At 41.2% G+C, this 23,510-nt stretch overlaps 1 protein-coding gene across 1 annotated transcript; it reads left to right on the forward strand.

The window, feature by feature from the left end:
• Positions 1-916: 916 nt before the first annotated feature.
• Positions 917-23,164, forward strand: LOC147864707 (DNA repair protein RadA-like protein). The gene is made up of 16 exons (XM_087318834.1): positions 917-1,884; positions 2,864-2,919; positions 3,034-3,092; positions 3,205-3,276; positions 3,734-3,817; positions 18,167-18,274; positions 18,485-18,547; positions 18,639-18,719; positions 18,804-18,869; positions 18,944-19,096; positions 21,372-21,455; positions 21,676-21,714; positions 21,886-21,968; positions 22,053-22,125; positions 22,413-22,794; positions 22,919-23,164. Exons 1-15 carry the CDS (start codon positions 950-952, stop codon positions 22,590-22,592), a joined length of 2,136 nt encoding a protein of 711 aa, XP_087174960.1. The 5' UTR covers positions 917-949; the 3' UTR covers positions 22,593-22,794; positions 22,919-23,164.
• Positions 23,165-23,510: the final 346 nt, after the last annotated feature.

The raw sequence follows: 23,510 nt of genomic DNA on the forward strand, positions 1-23,510 counted from the left end.
AAGAAGAAGAAGAGAGTACATAAACTTATCTATTTTAATTTCATAGGATAAAAAAAAAGGAACTTGACAATAAATAGGGATAATAAAAGAGGGACTTGACACTACTCAAATTTTTATAATAAATATGTATCTTATAATTATAAGTATTCGTTTTATTTTTAATAAATGAATAAAACAAAATAAAAGTTCATTATTTTTTCACTTTTTATTCTCTCAAAATTTATGGCTATTTTTATCTTGACATTAAAAATAGGACTTCAAAGTTCACACTAATCATATTTTTATAATAAATATAAAAATATTTATTAAAAAAAAATTAATTAATTAAAATAAGTTTCATAAACTCTCCAGCTGACATTATAATCTATTAATGAATAATTGCTCTTTTTTTGGTGAAATAAATTTATTTAAATAAAAAAAAATTTAAAATTTTTATATTTATTTTGCAAAACGAATGGTTTTATAATTCTTGGGGCGATTTCGTATTCTCAAATATTACGAATATCACGTATGTGTCAATCTATGGTACGTAATATACTTGAATGAATTAGCAAACGTTACTTATTTTCGGACGAATTCAAACGAATGCGTATGTTATCAAAACATTCGTAGCTATTTTTTTTACACTTTTTACCTTAAAAAGAAATCTACCTTATAAATTATAATAAATAATGAGTACAAAAGAATGGTATTTTACCATAGAGTGTTTACCATACGAGAAGGATTGAGACAGTCTCGAATGCGAATGCACGTATGGTGCGTATGGTTCAGACCATGCGGGCTTCGATGATATATACAGTGTGTGTATATGTATATGTATACAGTATATACATATGCTCCCAAGTTTGAACAAAACCCTGTGTGTCTCTGTCTGTACAGATTTTGGTTGTAAATCGTAATCGATCTCTCTCGCGCGCGCGAGAGAGAAGACGCAGAAAGACTTCTGAGTATGCTTCGTTTACTTCTGATCAGGAGTCCGATGCTCTCCTCCTTCCCTCCTTCCCTTTCTTCTTCTTCTTCTTCTTCTTGTTTCCATTACTCGTCTTCCTTCCCTTCTACTTCCTGTTCTTCGGCCCCATCGCATCCTCAAACACAAGAAGCAAAGCTAATCCTGTGCTTCGCATCCTGCAACTGCAGAGATTTCTCTTCTCCAGGTTCGTCTTCTCTGGCGTCAGGTTCTTCTTCTCGCTTCAAGTATCCATGTAAGTGCATCTCCTCTTCCTTCATCGAGCTTACCTCTCATTCGTACTCCCTAATTCATCATCATCATCATCATCACCATCGAGTACCACATACTAGACCTTCTCTGACCGCCTCTCCTTCGCGCCATTTTTACTCTCATCTTTATCCTCTTCCTCTCCATCCTCCTTCGTCTGTTTGCTGCTTCTCAAGTTTGATTGGAGATTCAAACACTAACAACTTCAGCGATGGAGTTCTTCGAACATCAAAGAAATCGTCATCGAAAGCTACTCGAACAGTCTACGTATGTGATCACTGCGGTGAATCATTTGCTCAATGGTGGGGGAAGTGCAACTCTTGCAAGATGTCAGGAAGCCTAAAGAAATTAATACACAGAGATATAGATGAAGAAGAAAGAGGAGGAGGAGGAGGACCTGGTCTGAGAGCAGCAGAAATGTTTGCATCCAATGATAAAGCTTCAAAATTCCCTGAGAGCTATAGATCTTCTCAGATGAAGCTTCAAGAAGGCGTGTTTATTGCAAACAATGAATCGTTTGTTGCAAAAAATGACTCTTCTATTGTAAAGAATAGTTCAGAGAAGCATCAGACTAGAAGAAGTTGGTTGCTATCAGGTTCAGGCTTTGGTCCTAGACCGCTTACTGACGTTTCAAGGGGCAATTCAGAGGCCGAGTGGAGGATTCCCTTGTAGGTTACTATTCTCTTTCTCTTTCTTCTTTTAATTGGAAAAATTGACATTTATGAAGAATGGCCAGTGTGCAGCACTTGTTTAGCTTGAGCCTTGTACATACCCAGGCTGAAGAACAATAGAATTTTGCTGGTTTTGTATTTGGTTCTGTTGTATCAAGGAAGCCTAAAATCACATGGTATTGCTCAAGGAAAGCTTTATTGTATAATGCTTGGCTGTTGAATGATGTGTTTTGCTTGTTATGGATATGGCGACTCTTGAATTTTATCAGGTAATATCTTTCAGGTATAACTGAAAACTAATCCACTTTAACATATGCATTCTAGCTGGAAATGCACACCATCATCTGTTTCCTTGAATGATTGTTCGATAGCACCAAACCAGCTGATGTGAAATGAATATCCTTCGATTGAAAGCATTCAAACATTTTCTCTCCATGCATACAGAGCACCTGGTTGAATAAGATCCCATTGGTGTATTTGTCGCTGTAACATAGAGAGCTTTAAAAATACATGAGATGCCACCTTCATTGATTAAAGCTAAATAGGTGTAGGAGTTACTTAGTTGCACGCCTATTTTATACTCAAGACGAATTTTCTTTTATCCTTCATGGGCAGGTTCTTTGTATTGGTATGGGTTTGTCTGTTTGTTTCTCGCTAGACTTTATGATAGCAAGTTTTACATTCAATCTTGAGATGTGATGGAATTTGGTTCAAAGTTCTCTTATGAACCTACTCCTACCTCAGGCACTAATACCATTACGAGGGATGCCATATTAACTATCCCAATTGCAGATGATGAGAAAGTTAAAAACTTTTCATGGTGTAATTGAGTATGAAATAAGAACTCTCATGATTACATGACACTTTGTTTGGGAACGAGGTTCTTTACTTGTCTTTTGTATAACATGGATCAGAGTGCTATTTAGTGAGGTTCTGTAGAATGCTGGTGATAGCTGGATAAAATTTTTCTTGGTAGGGTTGGATCAACTGGCATGGAAATAGCGAGGGTTTTGGGTGGTGGTCTTGCTCCAGGTAGGTCTTAATCGTATATTTCTATTGAACCACAGGTTCACAAAAAATCATTTACAGAAGTTCTGGTGGCCACCACTATTTTAGCTGATATTTCAGAATGATCTAATAATGCAGGTTCAATTATCTTGGTCGGAGGAGATCCTGGTGTTGGGAAAAGCACACTTCTTTTACAGGTTAGTGTCAATTAAAAAATGATTAAAACTTGGAAAGCACTTTACATGATTAGAAAGTTTTTAGTTTTTCATTTTATGAATGTGACATTATCGTGGTACACTTCATGAACAGTTATCTGGGATGCTTGCTGAGGGTTGTGAATTTTATGATCGAGCACCAGTTCTATATGTGTCTGGTGAAGAGGTGAGGCTATTGTCATGCTCAATTTAAATCTTGGCAAAAATATGTGGATTTTTTTCTTTTTTGCTATCGCCGCTTTAAAGAGAGCCTTGATTGAAGGCCTATTTACGTATTTTTTGTATGAAAATTAGCAATGTCCTATAGCTAATATAATAGGGAAAATCTCTGAAAAATCTGAGTTAATCACATTTCATCAAATGCCCTTAATTTTTGTTATTTCCTCAAATGCTCCCAGTCAACTGACAAAAGAGATAAAAGAGACAAGCTGATCATATAGTTGTGCAAATAGCACATAGGCTCTTTCTAGAGTTAACTCATGGGCATTTGGTGAAATAATGAATAACCATGGGGTATTTCAGAGTTTTCCATTCTCGTAATATCTATAACTCCTTCTGCATAATTATCATACACATTCCTCATGACATAGATTGATGTCTTCCATGCCATTCTTTAATTGCAGAGTGAGGAGCAGATCGGCAGTCGAGCTGACCGCATTGGCATTTCATCCAGTGAACTTTACCTATATTCAGCTACTGATCTCGAGGTTTAGTTTGATCTACCATTAATTGTTAAATCATTAATTCAATTATCCTTCAGGCCTTCATTAACAGTTGTGTTTACTGCTGTAATGATGAAACACATATGGAACAATCTATTGGTGCCACTAGGAATTGGCAATGGCTCGGCTCAAGCCTAAATTGTTTCGCTAAACCGGCTTTGCGGCTTGGTTTGGCTTGAGCCTTGCCAAACCGGCTCAAACTGGTTAAGCCGTTTATGTGATTTAATAGTTAGGTTAGAGAAAAACTTAAAAGTTAGAAATTAGACGGTTAGAAACTTGAGAGAGAGACCGACTCACTGAGAGGAAGCCATAGCCATAGGCAACAACTGTTGAATTAGAAACTAGAGTGACGACTCACGAGTCTCCACACAGACGTCAGAGAGGGAGAGGGAACCGGCATATTACATAGTGGACGATGACGACCTCTGAAGGCAGCACGAGGATTAGGGTTTAGGTCAAAAACAGAGAGGGAGAGAGTCTGAGTGAGAGAGAGAGATGCACGCTGTCTTGGGTACAAAAGAGTGTACCTCTTTTTTGGTTTTTAGATATTATGTATATACAACTCAAAAGTGTGCTACGAGTGCGTTCACATTCGTGCACTAATAAAAGGCACGATGGCCCTTTATTCCCAACAACCTCCCAGCTAAAGGCAATGTGCCGTGAGAAGAAAAAAACAAAAAAAAAGTCAGCTAAGTCCAAGTATGTACAAAGCTGAACTACATACATACATCTATCCAACTCCCATCATCTGTTGGCAATGAGCAAATCGCTCAGCTGGAAGACCCTTAGTGAGAAGATCTGCAGGATTGTTATTTGTATGTACTTTGACAAGCTCAATGTTCTTGCTGTCAAGTACATCTCTGATGAAGTGATACTTCACCTCTATGTGCTTCGTCTTTGCATGAAAGACGGGATTTCGAGCTAGCATGATAGCACTCTGGCTGTCACAATGAAGAATAGGTAACTCTGTAATGCCAAGATCTCTCACTAGATATGAAAGCCATAAAGCCTCTTTGCATGCCTCAGTGGCAGCAACATACTCTGCCTCTGTAGTAGACAATGCAACACACTTCTGTAGTCTGGAGATCCAAGAGACCGCTCCTCCTGTGAAAGTAAACACATACCCAGAAGTAGACTTCCTGCAGTCTGCGTGACCAGCATAGTCCGCATCCGTAAAACCAACGACAGATGCCTTTTGCTTTCCAAAGCAAATACACAAGTCCTTTGTGCCTTTGAGGTATCTCATAATACCTTTCACCGCTTCCCAATGCTTTTTGCCGGGATTTGCCATATACCTACTAACCACTCCCACTGCAAAGGCAATATCAGGGCGTGTAGCAACCATTGCATATATCAAACTGCCAACGGCAGAAGCATATGGATCCTTAGCCATTTCAGCCTTCTCATCATCAGATGTAGGGCTTTCTTCTGCACTGAGTTTCAAATATGGAGGCAATGGAACCCCAATTGTTTCCCCCCCCTCCATATGGAAACGCTGCAAAACCTTAGAGATATACTCCTGTTGAGATAGAAAGAGTACCCCTTTCGATCGGTTTCGGAGTATTCGCATGCCAAGGATGTGATTTGCATCACCAAGATCCTTCATATCAAAGCTGCCATGAAGGCTTTGCTTCAATGAATTCAAGGCATGAACATCCTTGCCAACAATCAACATATCATCAACATACAAAACCAAGATAATCAGGCTGCCATCTCCTGCCTTCTTGGTGTACAAGCAATGGTCCACTTGACTTCTACAAAAACCTTGAGACTGCATAAATGCATCAAATTTATGATACCATTCTCTTGGTGCTTGTTTCAACCCATACAAACTCCTTTTGAGCTTACAAACCATCTTCTCTTTGCCTTTAGTGACAAAACCTTCAGGCTGCTGCATATATATGTCTTCATGCAGATCGCCATGTAAAAAGGCAGTCTTCACATCCATCTGTATGAGCTCCATATCTTCAGCTGCAACTAAGCCCAAAATGATTCTTAATGTAGTCATCTTGACTACAGGCGAGAAGATCTCATCAAAATCAACTCCATATTCCTGCTTGTATCCTTTTGCAACCAATCTTGCTTTGTACTTTGGCGAGGAATCAGAAATGACCTTCATTTTATAAACCCATTTGCATGGAAGTGTTTTCTGCCCTTTAGGCAATTGCACCAAATCCCAAGTATCATTTTTCTCAAGAGATTCCATCTCTGACAACATGGCTTTATACCATTTCTTATTGTCCTGTCTGTCCATTGCTTCCTTGAAGCAAGTCGGTTCGCCACAATCAGTTACCATGACATAATCAGCCACATTGTTTGCATCAAGAACAAATCTGTCAGGCTGTCTAGTAACTCTAGACGATCTCCTAACCCAATGCTCATTGTTTGGTAGCTGTTGAGCCTGCAAATCATCATTTCCAATTTGCAGTCCAGGCATTTCAGCCTGCAAATCAGCATTCACAGCCTGCTGTTTTTGCTGTTCCTGCACATTTGGTGGCTCATCATTATTGGCAAAGACTGGCTGATCATTTCCAACCTCATTTTCTGCATTTGCAGGTAATTTTACAGCAGGTGTTTGCTGCTGTACAGCGGGCACATTTTCCTGTCTAAAAGGTATTTCTTCTCGGAATACAACCCTACGTACTTCCTCAGTCTTTTCGGGTTGTTTATGCATGCGATTTTCCCGGAAGATAACATCATTGCTGCGTACTATTTTTCTTTTCTCAGGATCCCACAATCTATACCCCATTTCACCCTCGTCACCGTGTCCTAGGAAAATACATTTGCAGGACTTTGGCTCAAGTTTGTTGCGTTGTTCTTTACGAATGTGCACAAAAGCCTCACAGCCAAACACTCTCAAGTGAGCATATGAAGGTGGCTTGCCCGACCACGCTTCTTGGGGTATTCCCCCTCCCAAAGACCTGTTAGGTGACCGATTAATCAAGTGAACAGCTGTCATAACAGCCTCTGCCCAAAAACCATGGGGTAACGCAGCATGAGACAGCATAGTATGGACCTTATCTTGAATAGTCCGATTCATACGCTCTGCAACTCCATTTTGGGGTGGATTATAAGGGGCAGTGAGTTCCCTCTTTATCCCTTTGCTGTCACAAAATGCTTGAAAAGCCTTGGACACATATTCCCCACCATTGTCAGAGCGAAGACACTTAAGTGTCTTATTAATTTGATTCTCAACTAATGCCAAAAATGTTCGAAATTTGTCGAGCACTTCATCCTTGCTACGAATAGGGTAAACCCATACCTTCCGTGTAGCATCATCGACAAAAGTGACTAAGTATTTCTTTCCCCCTAATGATAGCCCTGGCATTTGACATACATCTGAATGTACTAACTCAAGCGGGGACGACTTCAGCGAAAGAGACTTTTTATGAGATGTTTGTACATGTTTACCATAAATGCAATGATCACAATGTTCAAAATCAGCATAACGAAGACACGGCAAGTAACCCAAACGAGAAAGTACTTTCATACCAGTTTCACTCATGTGTCCCAACCGGCCATGCCACAAAGAAACACTAGGCTGCTCGGTTATGGCAACAACATGGTCACTCACACTAGATACATGGAGAGGATACAAAGTATCACTTTTACTACCCTTGGCAATAACTCTAGATCCCTTACAAATCTTCCATTTCCCATCACCAAAGGTTGTGTGAAATCCATCATCATCTAGCTGTCCTGTGCTAATCAAGCTCTTCTTGAGCTGAGGTACATGCCGTACATGCCGAATTGTGAAAGCAGAACCATGCTGAAACTGTAATTGCACAGTGCCAATACCTGCAATTTCACATGCGGCCTCTTTGCAAATCTGAAAACCACTCACGATGAGGGGTGACGTGAAAAGAAGCACCGGAATCGAGTATCCAAGTGTGCATGTCACCATCCGTATTTGCAAGTAAAGCATGTTCTCTATGGCATGATGAAACATAGAGTACATCATTTCCACTATCACTATCATGAGTGACTACATTCACCTCTTCACTTTTAGTATTGCCTTTCCTCGGTTGAGTGTCTCTCTTTTCTTCTATGAAATCATCTATCTTCTTGCCCTTTCCTTTCTCTTTCTTCCATTTGAAACAATCACGTTTAAAGTGACCCTTTTTGCCACAGTGATGGCATTCTACATCTTTACCACGTGATTTACTACGGCCATAACTATCAAATTTGCCTCTTTGTTGTGACCTACCCCTCATATGCAACACACTAGAGGACTTATTGGATGCATTATTTTGCTGACTCATCTCTTCCATGAGTAGAGAACTCTCTACATCAGCATAAAGAAGCATCGCATTTGAATTGCTCATAGCAGTCCTGAAAGTATCCCAACTTTCTGGCAAGGTGCAAAGTAAAAACGTGGCCTTAAACTCATCATCAATGATGAATTTCAAGGCAATCAACTGGCTGAAAATGGAATTGAACTCACTCAGGTGAGTTGACATGGGTGTGCCCTCTGTCATACACAAATCCATAAGTTTCTTAAGCCAATAAACTTTGCTAGCTGCCGTCTTTTGGGCATACAGTTCCTCTAGTCTAATCCATATAGAATAGGCGGAGTCCAAACCTTCGATATTAAAAAGCAAGGCATCAGAAATTGACAACTCAATAGTCGAGCGTGCAAGCTCATTCAACTCTTGCCAATCATCTTCATCCATATCTATAGGCTTTACCCCTATAGGCTTTGCATGCTTCTTTTGCAGCAGGATGTTGTAGCACTGCTTTTTCCAAACTGCAAAGTTATGTGCACCCTCAAGCTTCTTGATGTGCATAAGGTGGCTACTTTCACTGCTGCTAGTCATGATTTTAGCCCAAACGAAGGACCAAACCTGCACTGCAAAAAACGTGACCTGCTCTACAGAAACCCTAATCTTTGCTCTGCAGAAAACCCTAATCTCTGCTCTGCAGAAAACCTTAAACTCTGCCTGCAGAAAACCCTAAACTTTTCTCTGATACCAGTTTGAAGGCAGCATGAGGATTAGGGTTTAGGTCAAAAACAGAGAGGGAGAGAGTTTGAGTGAGAGAGAGAGAGATGCACACTGTCTTGGGTACAAAAGAGTGTACCTCTTTTTTGGTTTTTAGATATTATGTATATACAACTCAAAAGTGTGCTACGAGTGCGTTCACACTCGTGCACTAATAAAAGTCACGATGGCCCTTTATTCCCAACAACGACCTCCTGCAGCCCGCAGCCAACACACCTTCAGGTAATCACTGACATTGTTTTAATCACTGATTCAACGATCCTCTTCGGCACTCCCGACCTTTAAGTTCTTTGATGATGGCCGTTGATCTCTTTCCGTGATGATCTTCTTCGATAGTAGCCACTGATATTTTCCCCCAATTTATCTAGCCAAAAATTGGGTCTATGTGGCATGCCCATGACAGGCCAAGCTTAGTTTCCAGCAATTTATCCCACCCAAATTGCTGCTCAAAGCAAACACTTCTTGAGTGCCAAGAATGTGAAAGATGTATACTTTCCTTTTCTCTAATTATATAATGCAATGGTGGCTTCTTGGGTTGAATCATTGGAGGTTTTTGTATACAATTATTATCCAACGGGAGAACCCCAGAGAACAAGTCATCATATGAGCATAGCATACTCTCTTTTTCTTTTTCTTCTTCTTCTTCAACGCAATCATTTTCCTTACCTTTTATGGCTTCCCTTTTTTACCTGCTACAACGGATTCATTTTCCTTACCTAACATATTGGATTGATTTGTGGGAGGAGGAGAGGAGGGAGGAAGAGAGAGAGAGGTTCATAGAGACGAGGCCGAGTGAAGAAAGCTCAGATTAAGGTGGCTATGGTGGCAAGGCCGAGGGCAAGCCATGTCCATGTGCTAGAAAGCAAGGTGTCTTGTAGAAGCAGGGAAATTGGCATGCATGTCTCCATAGCCATCATATATTTGTATCTGAGATGATGGTGGTCGTGGTGCTAATGATGATGTTGTTGAGGAGGGGAAGAAGAATAATGGTGAGGTGCACAAACCAGTTTAGGGATCGGTTTGATTTTGTTTGGTTCAGGTTTCAGAACTCCAAAACGGTTTAGGCTTAACCGGTTTACCTTGGATAAGGCCAAACCGGTTAAGCCCAAATCGAACTGTTGCCGATCCTTAGGTGGCACAATGAAATGGATTCACACTTTGCAGTTGATTGACATGACATACTAGAAAACTAGAGCAGTTCCCAAACCGGTTAAGCCTAAACCGAACTGTTGCCGATCCCTAGGTGGCACAATGAAATGGATTCACACTTTGTAGTTGATTGACATGACATGCTAGAAAACTAGAGCAGTTCCACATGGGATACTACATTTATTGCTGAGCATTGATGGCTTGATTAGGGGATGTCAACACTATGTGTGAAGCTTATGCTTAATGAAGCTTATAATCTTTACTGTCTTGAGACGGCCTACTCAAGAGCTGCAACGAAGATGTGGCGCACATGTGCTAGAATTGTGTTTTGCTATGTGCGAACCTTACTCATAATGAAGCTCATAATCTTTACTGTCTTGAGAAGGACTACTCGGGAGCTGCAGTGAAGATGTGGCACACATATGCTTGAATTACGTATTACTTAAATTTTCATTCCATCTTTCGACCATGTAAGAGCAAAATTTAGCTTTTGTTTGTAGAGATAGACGTCTAAATCTTGCAAAGAGGTAAAATGTTTGTCCATGTTACTCCCTCTTGGAGAACACCTTTGGTTACTCTTCCTGAGTAATCGGGTCAAGGAATCGTGGTACGTAAGAGACTCAAGATCACGACGTACTAACGAGCTCGGATCGGATCATTTACAGAGAATACGATGGACACATTGCGGAATCGGCTACAACCGATTTGTAATTACTTCCGACACAGACCAAACGAGATGTAGATATAGATATATAAAGATGAGACACATAGGACTTATCCACAAAGTATATAGGTGCATTCGATTGATGTAGCATACAAGTATATAGGTGCATTCGATTGGTTCGTTTCACACTTGTCCCACCGGGTAACACCTGGCATGCCCGTGGGACAGTGTCTTGCACATCGAACCCAAAAACATCGACCAAAAATCGAAGGTCCCAAAAAAAATCGAAAGAATTCTAATGTACATCACTCTTCCAAAATGGGCAAAAGGCCTGCCGACTGCTTTGAGTCCTCAGGTTTGTCAATGACTTCGGTCGAGAGTTCGGTCCGGTTATTTGGTGCCACAGTTATGGGTTGCTTGTCTAGCACTTATTCCTCTGTAGTGATTTGCTCCAGGGGTTTGGGAGGTGTGTCCTCTTGGTCGGCCTGTCGGTTAGCCGATCGTTGTGCTCCTGTTCTTGTTCTTTTGCGTGACGTATCAGGTCCTCGGGTCCCTGTGTTGGCCCTTGCTTTGGCGTGCTTTTGTGGGAGGCTTCCTGTTTTCCCTGTGTTCGTTGTTGACCATACGGTCATGACAAGGAGTGCGGAATGGTAGATCATCAGTGGGTAGAGGCCTAGATGTAAGAGAATGTTCGTTGTTGACCGTACGGTCATTACAAGGAGTGCGGAATGGTAGATTATCGGTGGGTAGAGGCCTAGATGCAAGAGAGGTTTAGGGGTTTAGGGGTTTAGGGTTTGTTTAGGGATTAGGGATTAGGGTTGTTGACCATATGGTCGTGACAAGGATAGCGGAATGGTAGACATCGATGGGTAGAGGAAAGAGGAAAAAGGGTTCATGATTAAGCATAAGAGGGGATGAAGTGTAAAGAACCACCAAGAACAATTTGAGCGCACCCAAATCGTTTAACACACTTGGTGTAAGTGAGGCATAATAAGAGATAGAGGAAGGGGAGAGAGATGAGAGATTAATCACTAATAACAAAACTAGAAACAAGTTAAAACATAACCATAAGCTTAATAGTCTATATGAGAGAGAGGGAGAGATTAAGGAGACTAATTTTAATTAAGAAAAAGGAAAAGTTACAATACGATGGATAAATGGGATTGGTAATGGTCATGAGCAAACTAGTTTCGCCCCATACGGGGCTCATCAGTGCTAAAATGACCATTAGGGGTGGATAGGTTTATATAAGGAGTTTTAGGACAGGCTTTAGAGAAATGACAATAGGGAGTGGGCTGTGCTTATGGATATGATTGGAAGGGGGAAGATTTGGAGAAGATGGAAAAGGATTTTATGGGCTTTAATGTGATAAGGGGAAGGTTTTGGTATAAGGAAAATGAGGTTATATTGTAAAAGGAGGGATAAGAAGAAAAGGGAGAGTTTAGGATATAAAATGTAAAAAGAGAGGAAATATTAAAAGGGGCATTAAGAGAGAGGGGTAAACAAGGATTAGGTGAGAGAGAGAGAGAGAGAGGGAGAGAGAGAGGGAAAGAGTCGACATAAGGGGAGTGAGTAGATCTAAGAGGAGAGAGAGTGGGAAAACGTGAAAAAAATTAAGAGAGCAAAAGGGGAGAGAGAGGAGATAGATGTGTGTAAACTAGAAAAAGTAAGAGAGAGAGGTAAGGGAGAGAGATATGTGTGGGGAAAAAAAGGGGAAGGCTATAGATTTAGGAAGAACATGGGTGAGGGTAGGGTAAGAATATGTAGAACATGGGTGAGGGTAGAATGCTAAAAATAGAAAGGTGGAGAAAGAGTAAAAAGAAAAAGAAGGGACTTACAAAGAAGAGGCGAAGGATTTAGAAAATGGACGAGGAGGGGTAAGGTAAGCAAAAAAAGCGAGAGATGGGTGAGGGTGGAAAAATCAGAACGTGGGTGAGGGTAGAAGACAAAAAAAGGAATATGAAAATGAAAGGGTATATTGTGATAAGAAAAACGTAGAGAAAGAAAGAAAGAAAGAAAGAAAGATATATTAAGGTCTTTTAAGAGGCCAAAATGGCCTATAAGACCGAATAAGAGATTACATCTTAAATGTTTTCTCGTCTTTGAGAACAAATCAAAATAAAGTAAATATTACACAGTAAATATAAAAGTAAATAAGATGAAAAGAAAAGAGACGAGAGAATCTGGTTTTTGGCACATGTGAGATTCTCAAGTTAGGTATATTGTAGTTTTTGTCTCCGAAAGATCTCTATCATAGGTCGATCCAGAATGGAAATGTCTCCAATGCGAGGGAAGCACCTACGATGGTGGGAGATAATGGCTTTTATTTGTCGATGACAAGGGTGTTGAGGTCGTGGTCCATGGGGCCGGGGAGAGAGAGAGAGAAAAGAGGAAAAGAAGTAAGAAAGCTAAAGGAAAAGAGAGAGAGGTAGGAGTTAGAGAAGTAATACATAGGGAAAGCAAACACTAAAAGAGAGAGGGGAATAAAAAGTGTTATGGAGAGAAAACGGGGAGGGGTAAGAACGAAATAGGTGAAATGGGCTATAGGGTTTGGTTACCTCAGTCCAGAAAAATTCTACTCAGCCGGGATGTTGTTTTTAATGAAGAAAAATTGCTGAAAAATGCTTGTTCCTCTGTTGGGAACTCTAAAAGCGTTACATTTTAGCAATTACAGCCATTCACAAAATCTGAAAATAAAACTCATGATGCTATACCAAAGGTTGAATATGATGAACAACTGGTTATCCTTGAGCCAAAAGAAGTTGGACAGCAAAGAGATGCTCATGAAGGTGTTGGACAACGAGATGAAGGTACTGAACAACAAAATATAGATGTTGAACAACATGCTAGACATGGTTTGCAACAACCAGAAAGTGCTGAAACTGGTTTTCCTCCAGATTTAGAACCAATCCCAGAAAAACATGATCATTGGGTATGTAGGTGTAGTCATTTAAGGAGGCAGGTATATAGATATGACCCCTCTTTGCATTATGTCATGCTATCAGATGAGGGTGAACCTCTACTTATAAGGAGGCAATGTCATGTGAACTTAGCAGTAAGTGGGAGCTTGCAATGCAAGAAGAAATAAAATCTTTGTATGCAAATGATACTTGGGATCTTGTGTCCTTACTTGAAGGAAGGAAAGCTCTTCCGAATAAATGGGTTTATAAAGTAAAGAAAATTGAAGCAGTTTAGGGCCAAAATAGTATTGACCTTGTCGGGGTCCTTTGCAATCCCATCTTGACTCATGATATGGCCGAGTAGGGCGCCGCTAGATACACCAAATGCGCATTTCGGTGGATTGAGGCTTAGCCGAGCTTGCCGACATCGTTGCAAGCATAGTCGTAATTACTCGAGGTGTTCCTGCTATCGTCCGTAAACAGCAAAATCATCCAGAAATACTTGCATGAAAGCCAAAATATACTCACCAAAGATTTCGGTGATGATCCGCTGGAAAGTGGCTGGAGCCATTTTAAGTCCGAACATCATTACAATCGTGATGAAAACACCCCACTTGGTAACGAAGGCGGTCTTTTCTTGATCATCGCGGTGCATTCGAATTTGGTTGTACCCACTAAAGGCGTCAAAGAAGCTATACGTCTCATGGCCTGCCACCGCATCAAGCAAGGGCAAGGGAAACACATCAGTTACGGTCTCGGCGTTTAATTTTCGATAGTCGACGTAGACTCGTATCTTGCCGTTTTTCTTCAGAATGACGACTATGGGGCTGAGCCATGTGGCGCGTTTGATGGGCCGAATGAAACCGACTTGGGGGGGTTTGTCGATATCCTCTTTTACTTTCGTTGCATAGTTAGGGTTCATTCGATAATGTCGCTGCTGCACGGGTCTGGCGTCCTGCTTCAGATGGTTTTGATGTTGGTAATACTGAGGATCAAGGCCTTTCATATCGCTATAAGAACAAGTGAAAACGTCTTTGTAGTCGGATAGCAAGCTTACTAATGCTGAACGCTCGTCGGGCGCGAGTTCCTTTGTGATTTTAAGTGGCCACGGTTCCTCGATTGTGCCGAGGTTGATTTCCTCGAGTGTCGAAGCCTTCACTTGTTGAGATATTGCTAATTCGCGTTCCAGGGGTTCGCGGGCATGCCAAAGTTTCTCTATCAACCTTGGGTCAGGTTCTTGGCCGATATCATGATCCTCCTCAGCTGGTTCAGATACATAGGGGTTGACAACTTCTATGATGTCGATATCAAACAGAGGTATTATCTGTGGGTGAGCATTGAGGTAGCTGTTGACTTCGTCATCGGCTAATCCGTCCAGCATGTGGACACCTTCGGCGTACAAAGGGGTAGTGTCCTTCGGTGTGGTGAGATGCTCTTCGGTCGTAACGTAGATCTTGGTCTTCCCTCACCGGAAAGATATCATGTTGCGTTGTCAGTGTTGCTATATGTTGGCAATGCATAGCCAAGGTCGGCCAAGCAACAATGGGTAGGCACCGGGAGATTCAAGGCGCAATACCACCGCCGAGATCGTGAAGGTATGGCCCCCAAGGACGAAATCGGGTTGCCGAATGAGGCCAAGGGGTTGGACAGAACGCGTGTCTACCATTCGTACCAAAATGGGCAAGGTTCCCATTGCGTAATGCTAAGGGATGTGCAGGTGGTCTTGCTAATGACGTTGACTCTGTACCCGCCATCGATGATGCAGCCGCTCACTTCGTGCCCTTTAACTAGCAGCTTGACTGCGGGGTTGTGTGCTCCATCAGCGGTGGTTCTACGCTTGACTCTGCTAGGTGGACCGGCACGTTTGGCTGTTCCTTGCTAGTGGTCAAGGACACAACCGTGTCCTTGAAGCGGGGGAGCAGGTGTAGAAGCTTGCTGAGCGGCATTGATATTTGGCAACTGGTTAAAGCTTGCCAAATTGGGTCATCTTCGGACAGCTCGGTAGGCACCGAGGAAGAAGCTGCGCCAATGGTTATATCTTGCATTTCACGGTTCATACAGCCCAAGTTCGCAGTATTGGCTTTCTCGATCCATGCTTTAGCGGGTTGTTGAACCTCGTTCTGAACCTCCCACTGCGTTTGCTGAGCCTTACTTCGTGTCGTAACTTGTTGAACCTTGGCTGGGATGGTGTTGACGGCTGGGCCCTTGCCGCGATCATTGGCTGGACATTGCGTGGTGTAGTGGCCAGGTTTGTTGCACTGAAAGCAGATTATTGGGGCGGATTTGCTAGATTCCCCTTGTTCGATTTGAGACGACTGAGGTTGTCGAGGGCTCGTTGGGAGGTAGTGGTTCGTATTGGCTTTCTCGATCCATGCTTTAGCGGGTTGTTGAACCTCGTTCTGAACCTCCCACTGCGTTTGCTGAGCCTTACTTCGTGTCGTAACTTGTTGAACCTTGGCTGGGATGGTGTTGACGGCTGGGCCCTTGCCGCGATCATTGGCTGGACATTGCGTGGTGTAGTGGCCAGGTTTGTTGCACTGAAAGCAGATTATTGGGGCGGATTTGCTAGATTCCCCTTGTTCGATTTGAGACGACTGAGGTTGTCGAGGGCTCGTTGGGAGGTAGCGGTTCATATTGCGGGGGTTGTCGGCGATCATCCCGCTGCTCGTTGTTGGGGGGAGGGCGACGGTGGTCCGATCGAGGATTCTCTCACCGCCAATTGTCGGAGGAGTGCCGATTATTGCCATATTGTCGATTATTGTGGAAGCGATTATTGCTGGGAGGCCTTTGCCCCTGCCTGGTTCGGGGTGGTACTGAAGGCCATAGTCCTCGTCACGGTTGCAGTGGCCGTAGGAGTCCTTGGCAGGCCGGAAACGGTCCTCGTCTGGCCGATAGAGATCCTCGTAACGAGATCGCTCGGCGTCCCGAAAGCGATGGGGCTGCCAGATGCAATCATTGTGTCGAAAACAATCGGGCTGTGTCTCAACCTGTCGGACCGGGGTGGCGCCCGCGCGGTTGAGCATGTTTTACTTGCATTGGTTGACGGCGTGAGCTTGGGAATGACAGATGGGGCTCATGGAGAAAGAGTTGGTAAGGTGCCGCGCAAGTAGCTCATGGAGAAAGAGTTGCTGTTTTGGACGTTATCCATGGCGAGGACATGATCGATAACTTGCTCAATCGTCTATTGGGAGAAGTCAACGAGAGCCAAGGTGGTTCGAAGGGGCTCGCGGAGAACCGTAAGGTCTCCTCCAGGTCATCAGCTGAGATTTCCTGAGCTAGCTGACAGTATAGGTTCTGAAATCGAATCGTGAGTTGCGGAATCGTCTCGTGGGGTTCCTGCGAGATGGCGTAGAACTGGCTCAGTAGTTCTCGCTTGGGTATCTGTCGATGGAAAAGGTGGATGAACTTGTCCTAGAGGACGGTAAAGGAAGCCAACTCCCCCAAGTTGTGCTGGGAGTACCAGTGCGCTGCTTGCCTATCGAGAGACAAGCCGAACTTGGTGATCTGCGATGTTTCTGCATTGGCCGCGACCAGTCGTTGCGACACATAGTTTGCTTGCCATGTGGTTAGGAAGGCTCAAACATGCGCTTCCGCATCAGCGCCATCAGTGTATCTTGGGTACGGATAAGGCATGGTGTCGAAGTCGGGATCCTCCCGGTGCGGAGGTGGCGATTGCTCTGTGAGAGTGGAGTTGGTGATGCTGTTTGCTGGTTCGGCACGTCGGGACGTTGGCCGAGTGCATGTGCCTTGGGGAGGCGCCGTTACAGCGGTTGGGTTTTCTCCTACGCGTGTTGGCTATGAACTCACAGCGTGAACCGGGCATGCCAAATTGTGTTACTCCCTCCTGGAGAACACCTTCGGTTACTCTTGAGTAATCGGGTCAAGGAATCAAGGTGCGTAAGAGACTCAAGGTCACAACGTACTAACAAGTGCGGATCGAATCGTTTACAGAGAATACGATGGACACACTGCAGAATTGACAGACCAAACGAGATGTAGATATAGATATATAAAGATGAGACACACAAGAATTACCCACAAAGTATATAGGTGCATTCGATTGATGTAGCATACAAGTACAGATACAAGTACTGAATAGAATCGGTAAACACTCACTCACTCTTTACTAGTCTATACCTAGGCTTAGTCTGCTCTAGATTCTCCGCTCTCTTCTGTGTTCGCCACTCCTCAATATATATAGCGTTCTTTCCACTCTGCGCTTTTTCACCAGCTTCTTCCTTAACATTCGGCTCCCTTCTTCGGCTGTTAGTGCACGGCTTACTTTGGTTCGTTTCCCACTTGTCCCACCGGGTAACAGTCCTAGGAAGCATTGACTGATTGGGTGTCATATTGACATCCTTGGAGTTCTTGCAACCCAAGTGCTATTTCAGTCACATGGGTTTAACCAGCTTTAGTACCTTCATCAATGTCTTCATTCTCTTGCTCTTTGATGTGATCACAATGTCCTGACAATATTTTTAGACATGTATCAGAAATAGGAATGTGCAATTATTTTCTATGGTTGGTTGCCTTTGAGAACATTTAAGATTTTATATGCATCTAACCATTCAGCAAGTTCAGAATATGCGGTAATTTATTGTGCAAAACTTTGTTTATGTAGGCTATTTTGGATGCTATCCAACAATTACGACCTCGTGCAGTTATAATTGACTCCATACAGACTATATACTTGCCACAGGCAACTGGCAGTGCTGGTAGTGTAATTCAGGTGTAATGCTTTCTTTAAATGCATATTGATTATGAATACTCTGTTTCTTGATTCTTCAGAACTGCATGCATGCAATTGTTTTGCTATGTTTATTTAAATAACTACCTGGTCTACAGTAAAGTTGATGGAAAGCATTAGCCAATGATTAAAGTTAAAACTATTGATTTCTAGATCTTCATAATAAATTTGGTTTACCTCGCATGCTTGTAGGTAAGAGAATGTGCTGCAGCATTACAGCGGTTGGCAAAGCGAACTAATATTCCAATATTTTTGGTATGATCTTATCCAGACATTTGCAAAGGTGATTTATTTAGAGCTCCCAAATGCATTATCCCTAGAAAACACTACTGCACTGAAAATGTAGGTGGGACATGTAACAAGAAGTGGCGACATTGCTGGACCTCGTGTCCTGGAGCATATTGTGGATGTTGTGTTATATCTGGAGGTTTGTTTGTCATCTATCATATATTGTGGATTTGGCTTTGACAATGATTGTACTCATTGGTAAACCTAAATGGCTTCGTTTTAGGGTGAGAACAGGTTTGCACATCGTATCTTGAGAGTTGTAAAGAATCGGTTTGGCTCAACAGATGAGGTACTAAAAATACCCTTTATTGTAAAGATTTAATTTTGGTGAGAGGATAAAGAATGTCCTTTCCTCATACCCAGGTTGGTGTGTTTGAAATGGCGAAGAATGGGATGGTAGCTGTGGAGAATCCAAGCCAACTGTTTCTTGATATGAGAGAAGAAGAAAGGAATGGTTTCTCAGGTGCTATAGCTGTCACAATGGAAGGTTCTCGTCCATTCCTTGTCGAGATTCAGGTTAATTTGTTTCTTGTTTCAATTTTGTCAATATCTGAGGTGCAAAGTTTCCAAACGTTTTCTTTTCTGTATGTTATTGTTTCTACATCCAGTCAAAGAATTTCGTTATCCTTGTGATGAAGGTATCTACCTTATCATTATTTACACTGGGCTGCCTGATAAAGTTTGGCGGGCGAGCTCAGATGTATTTTTTTTGGAATATTATCAGGTGGACTACTGCCAACTAATCAAGGAATTTTATCTTTGTGATAAAGATTCCCACCTTTGAAGGTTTGTACGTGCATTAAATCAACTTCAGCATAAATTCCATTGGACTCAAAGAGTGGCATATTTTATGATCTACACTCCATCATTTCTTCTGCTGTTGGTGGAATTATCCTAAAAGATCATTCGATCCTATTGCTTGTTCATGAGAGTTATATTCAGCAATATGTATACACCCTGTAATTGTTTGTAATGGTGTAGTTGGTGGCATTGAGATAATATAACTAGATGTATATCGGCCTCCTTTCAACCCACAGAAACAGAGATAGAAAGGAAATAAATCTATTGATGCAAGAAGACATTATATGATTGCTGTTAGCCTAACTTCTATGATGTACTATGAAAACAGCGGATCTTGTTTACTCTGGTAGCTTACAATTGTCTGCTATACAGCTAGCTAACCTCCACCAGCCATTCTAATGCACGGAATATCTTTTCTCTATAGCTTGCGGCAGCATCTACTCATAAAGCAATTATGACCACCACATATTTTGCTTTCTTCCACTACAATGGTATGTTGTGCCAAAATCTCACTATTTTCCTGGCTGTTATTCTTCTTGAAGGGTTGGTAGAGTTAGTTTCTCTAACATTCTCCTTCAAGCAATAATCCAGCAATGATTGTTACGATTTCCACATATTCTTCTTCTTTCTATGCTCGCAATAAACTGGTGTTTGTCCATGACTAGCCGCCATTAATCATTTTTCTCCATGTTGGGTTCTTGACAGTCAGAAATGGTTTAGAAGACGTCTTGATTGTCCTCATTGAGTAGGACAATACCATAGAGTGTAGAATAATCTTTTACCCAGCCACATCCAAATAGCTTGCTCTAAGTGGAGCACAATACATAGGTCAAAGTTTGAATATTACTGACATCCACAAATCCGCCATATTTTAGGAGCATTACAAGAAATGAGAAGCTGAGGCCCATATCTCATATCTACCTTTGGACACCCATATACAAGATGTCAAGGCACGATATCACGCAGATGCCTACATGCGGAACACAGAAATGGGTGCCTGGCAAAATAATGCGATTCTTGAACATCAAGAATCACGAAATTCTGGAGGGGTGCAAGATAGGAATAAATGCTTTGGAAGATACGATGTATTACACTTGCTTTATGATGCACCGATATATACCTCCATGAACAAGGCCGTTTGTAACACCAATGTATTACAGCTTGGGGAAGATGTGGAGGCTCATGTTTCATGTATTATATTTTAAACCAAACTAAAAAACCACCTCTTTTTCCAAAATGAGATACTCACCAATACGTGTTAAAGCCCACCCCTGAGATTAGAATCTGTTCATGAATTACTACACGAATGCTGTATTTATTATTAGAATTTGTTCATGATTACTACACAAATGCTGTATTTCAAGAATTCCGACAGACATCCTGTAAGCTCATTCATTGGTTATGCCCCTGGGAGATTTTGTTGCTAGATGTGAATATTTTATATTTAATTAGCTTGAAGTAGATGAATGTTTGTGTCTGAATTGTAAGAACACATAATTTGCAGATAAACCTAGGTTTCTTGGATTGAAAGAGTTTTTGAAATCTTTCTTGATGCAATAAATAGGTCATCCAGAAAAATCACTGTATAGTTGGTGTATAACCCACTTTTTCTTAAGAAAATATAGTATAATCTCATTATGATCATGATGCATGACTCATTTAATATATAAAATCTGGAATTCCACGTAATGGTTCTGATGCCATGCTAATAATCTCTTTGAAACAGCTAGTTTTCATATCGTTTTCAGGGGAAACAACTTATAGTCTATGCTTGAGTCACACTCATTGCCAAATTTGCTGATGGGGGTTTCAACCATTGTAGTTTGCTCAATTTTTGTGAATATACTTGTTTCAGCTTCCATTTCTGAATACCTAATTATTTTTTGTGGTTCTGATAACTGTGAATCCTAACTAAACGTCAAAGCAACAGCTAAAACTGTATTTAAGGCAATTAAAGATTATCTTATCTCAAGCAGCTTTTCTAATACAGGCATTATGCTCTGGAACAAGCAATGTGGTTAAGCATGTTAATGTAAATGGATTGGACCCTCAACGGCTACATTTGATTCTGGCGGTAATAAAAATCAATCCATGAATAGCAATGCTCATGAAGTGTTTTCAAACATCTAATACTTGAGCTTTGAATAAGTTTGCAATGTGACGTATTTAACTCACCATTAGATAGACCTTGGATTCCTCGAGTAATCCCTGCCATCACATGTCAGAAATTAGAATATGAGGATGTGAGATATAGCCACAAGAGTTTACTGAATATGTCGTCCACGTATTTGCAGGTGTTGTCTAAACTGGCAGGAGTGAAAGCTCAAAATCAGGTGATTTTTTGTTGGATGTCCTTATTCAAGACTAATCTTGTTTGTTGGGGTCTAATATACTTGTTTGTTAAACTTATTCTAGTAGTGCTTTCATGGAGGATCTTAGTTATGAATGTCTCTGGATATCATTGTCTGCTAGTTTTCTTGATAATGACGATTTGTTTTTCTCAGAATGTAATCATCAGTGTTGTGGGTGGTCTACAAGTGAAAGAGCCAGCTGTTGATCTAGCTGTGGCAGTTGCCCTATGCAGCAGGTTAAACTCATGAGCTGTATAATGTTTTTTCTCATTAACCCTGAATATCTGAGAAATGTTTCTCAGCTGCTAGTTTGTATGCAGCTATTATGATAGACGGATTCCTGCAGATATGGCATTTATTGGTGAAATTGGCCTCGGTGGCGAGATAAGATCAGTGTGTGATCCTTAAAAAACCAATATGTTTTTATGTCAATGTTTTTATAATATATTCTTGTGAGAAATTCCGAACTACCCCTGGGGTCTTCTTTATTTCCTGAAATCCCCCTGAATTATAAGTTCAATTCATACTGTTTTTCTGTCGCAGGGTTTGACCAAGAGTGTTGGAGGAATTACAGAAACCAGGGGTATTTGAGGGAATAAAGGGAACTCCAGGGATACTTCGTAGTTTTTCCCATTATTCTTCCCTTTTCATGATATTGATTTCACTAACAAATGTTTCAGGTAAGGCAGCTTGATCGTCGAATTCTGGAAGTAAGCAAACTTGGGTTTCGGACATGCATTGTTCCAAAAGTAGCACAGAAGGCATTCAAAGCTTGTGCTGATGATACTGTAAAACTTATTGCATGTGCAACTCTTCAGGAAGTTGTTACTGAGATTGTCTTGCAGTCATTTTCAGCATAACCTCCATCATTGTATGCAGAAAGTGAATCAAACGCAAATATTTTTGGGTTAAATCAAGTGGCTTTGTTATGAATTACATGCTACTTCTAGAAATCACATCGAAGAAGATTTTTCATCTGGATTCCAATCATCAAGAAGACAAAGCTGACTCACGTGTGTTCTAAGGAACAAGAGGTGCCGAATACCATGGAAGCAACATTTTGTAAGATTTCTCTCTTTTTATGGACGTTAAAAATATCTATCTATCTATCTATTTCTTTAGAGGCTTATTGCAATCAAAGATCAGTTAATTGACTTGACTTTTTCTTCTATGTATTCATGATTAGGTGGGCAAGGAATACATAACTTGGAGTCCTTGCAAGTCATCCACTTGTCAATTTATATATATAAGTGAAATTCATGATCACATATAGACACTTCTATTGTGGCCATATATTTCAACTCAATGATGCTAATTGCATAGAAAAATGACTCCCAAGTTTTGAGTGAAATCAAGTGTATAGATGCTTCAGGTGTATTTTTCATTTTTGTTTTTGTGTTTCGTAAGTATTATAGAGTCTGTTCTTGTTTTTGGTATTTATCGATGATGTTGAAGTGTTCAAGTATCTGCTAATATGAGAATTAGATGCAACAAAGAGACAAAATTTAAATACATGGACTCACCCCCAACATGAATACTAGCCAGCCCAACGTATACATATACTAACACTTTGAAATCATGTCAACCATAGACATAATATTGTTATGGCTACTAATAGCATACCACTTTTATGGCATGTGGTTGACCTAAGATGTGGAGTGTAAAAGGTATTTAGGCTTATTGTCTAGAAAAACTCGACATCATCACAAACGCTTAGTTCCAAATGAGAGAAAGCATTGGTGCACTATGCCATCTATGATTACAAAGAACAGTTCTTT

The sequence above is a fragment of the Azolla caroliniana genome, unplaced genomic scaffold, assembly GCF_043228905.1.
Source record: "Azolla caroliniana isolate FFs.n. ecotype wild unplaced genomic scaffold, voAzoCaro1.0.p SCAF_4, whole genome shotgun sequence".
Taxonomy (NCBI): Eukaryota; Viridiplantae; Streptophyta; class Polypodiopsida; order Salviniales; family Salviniaceae; genus Azolla; species Azolla caroliniana.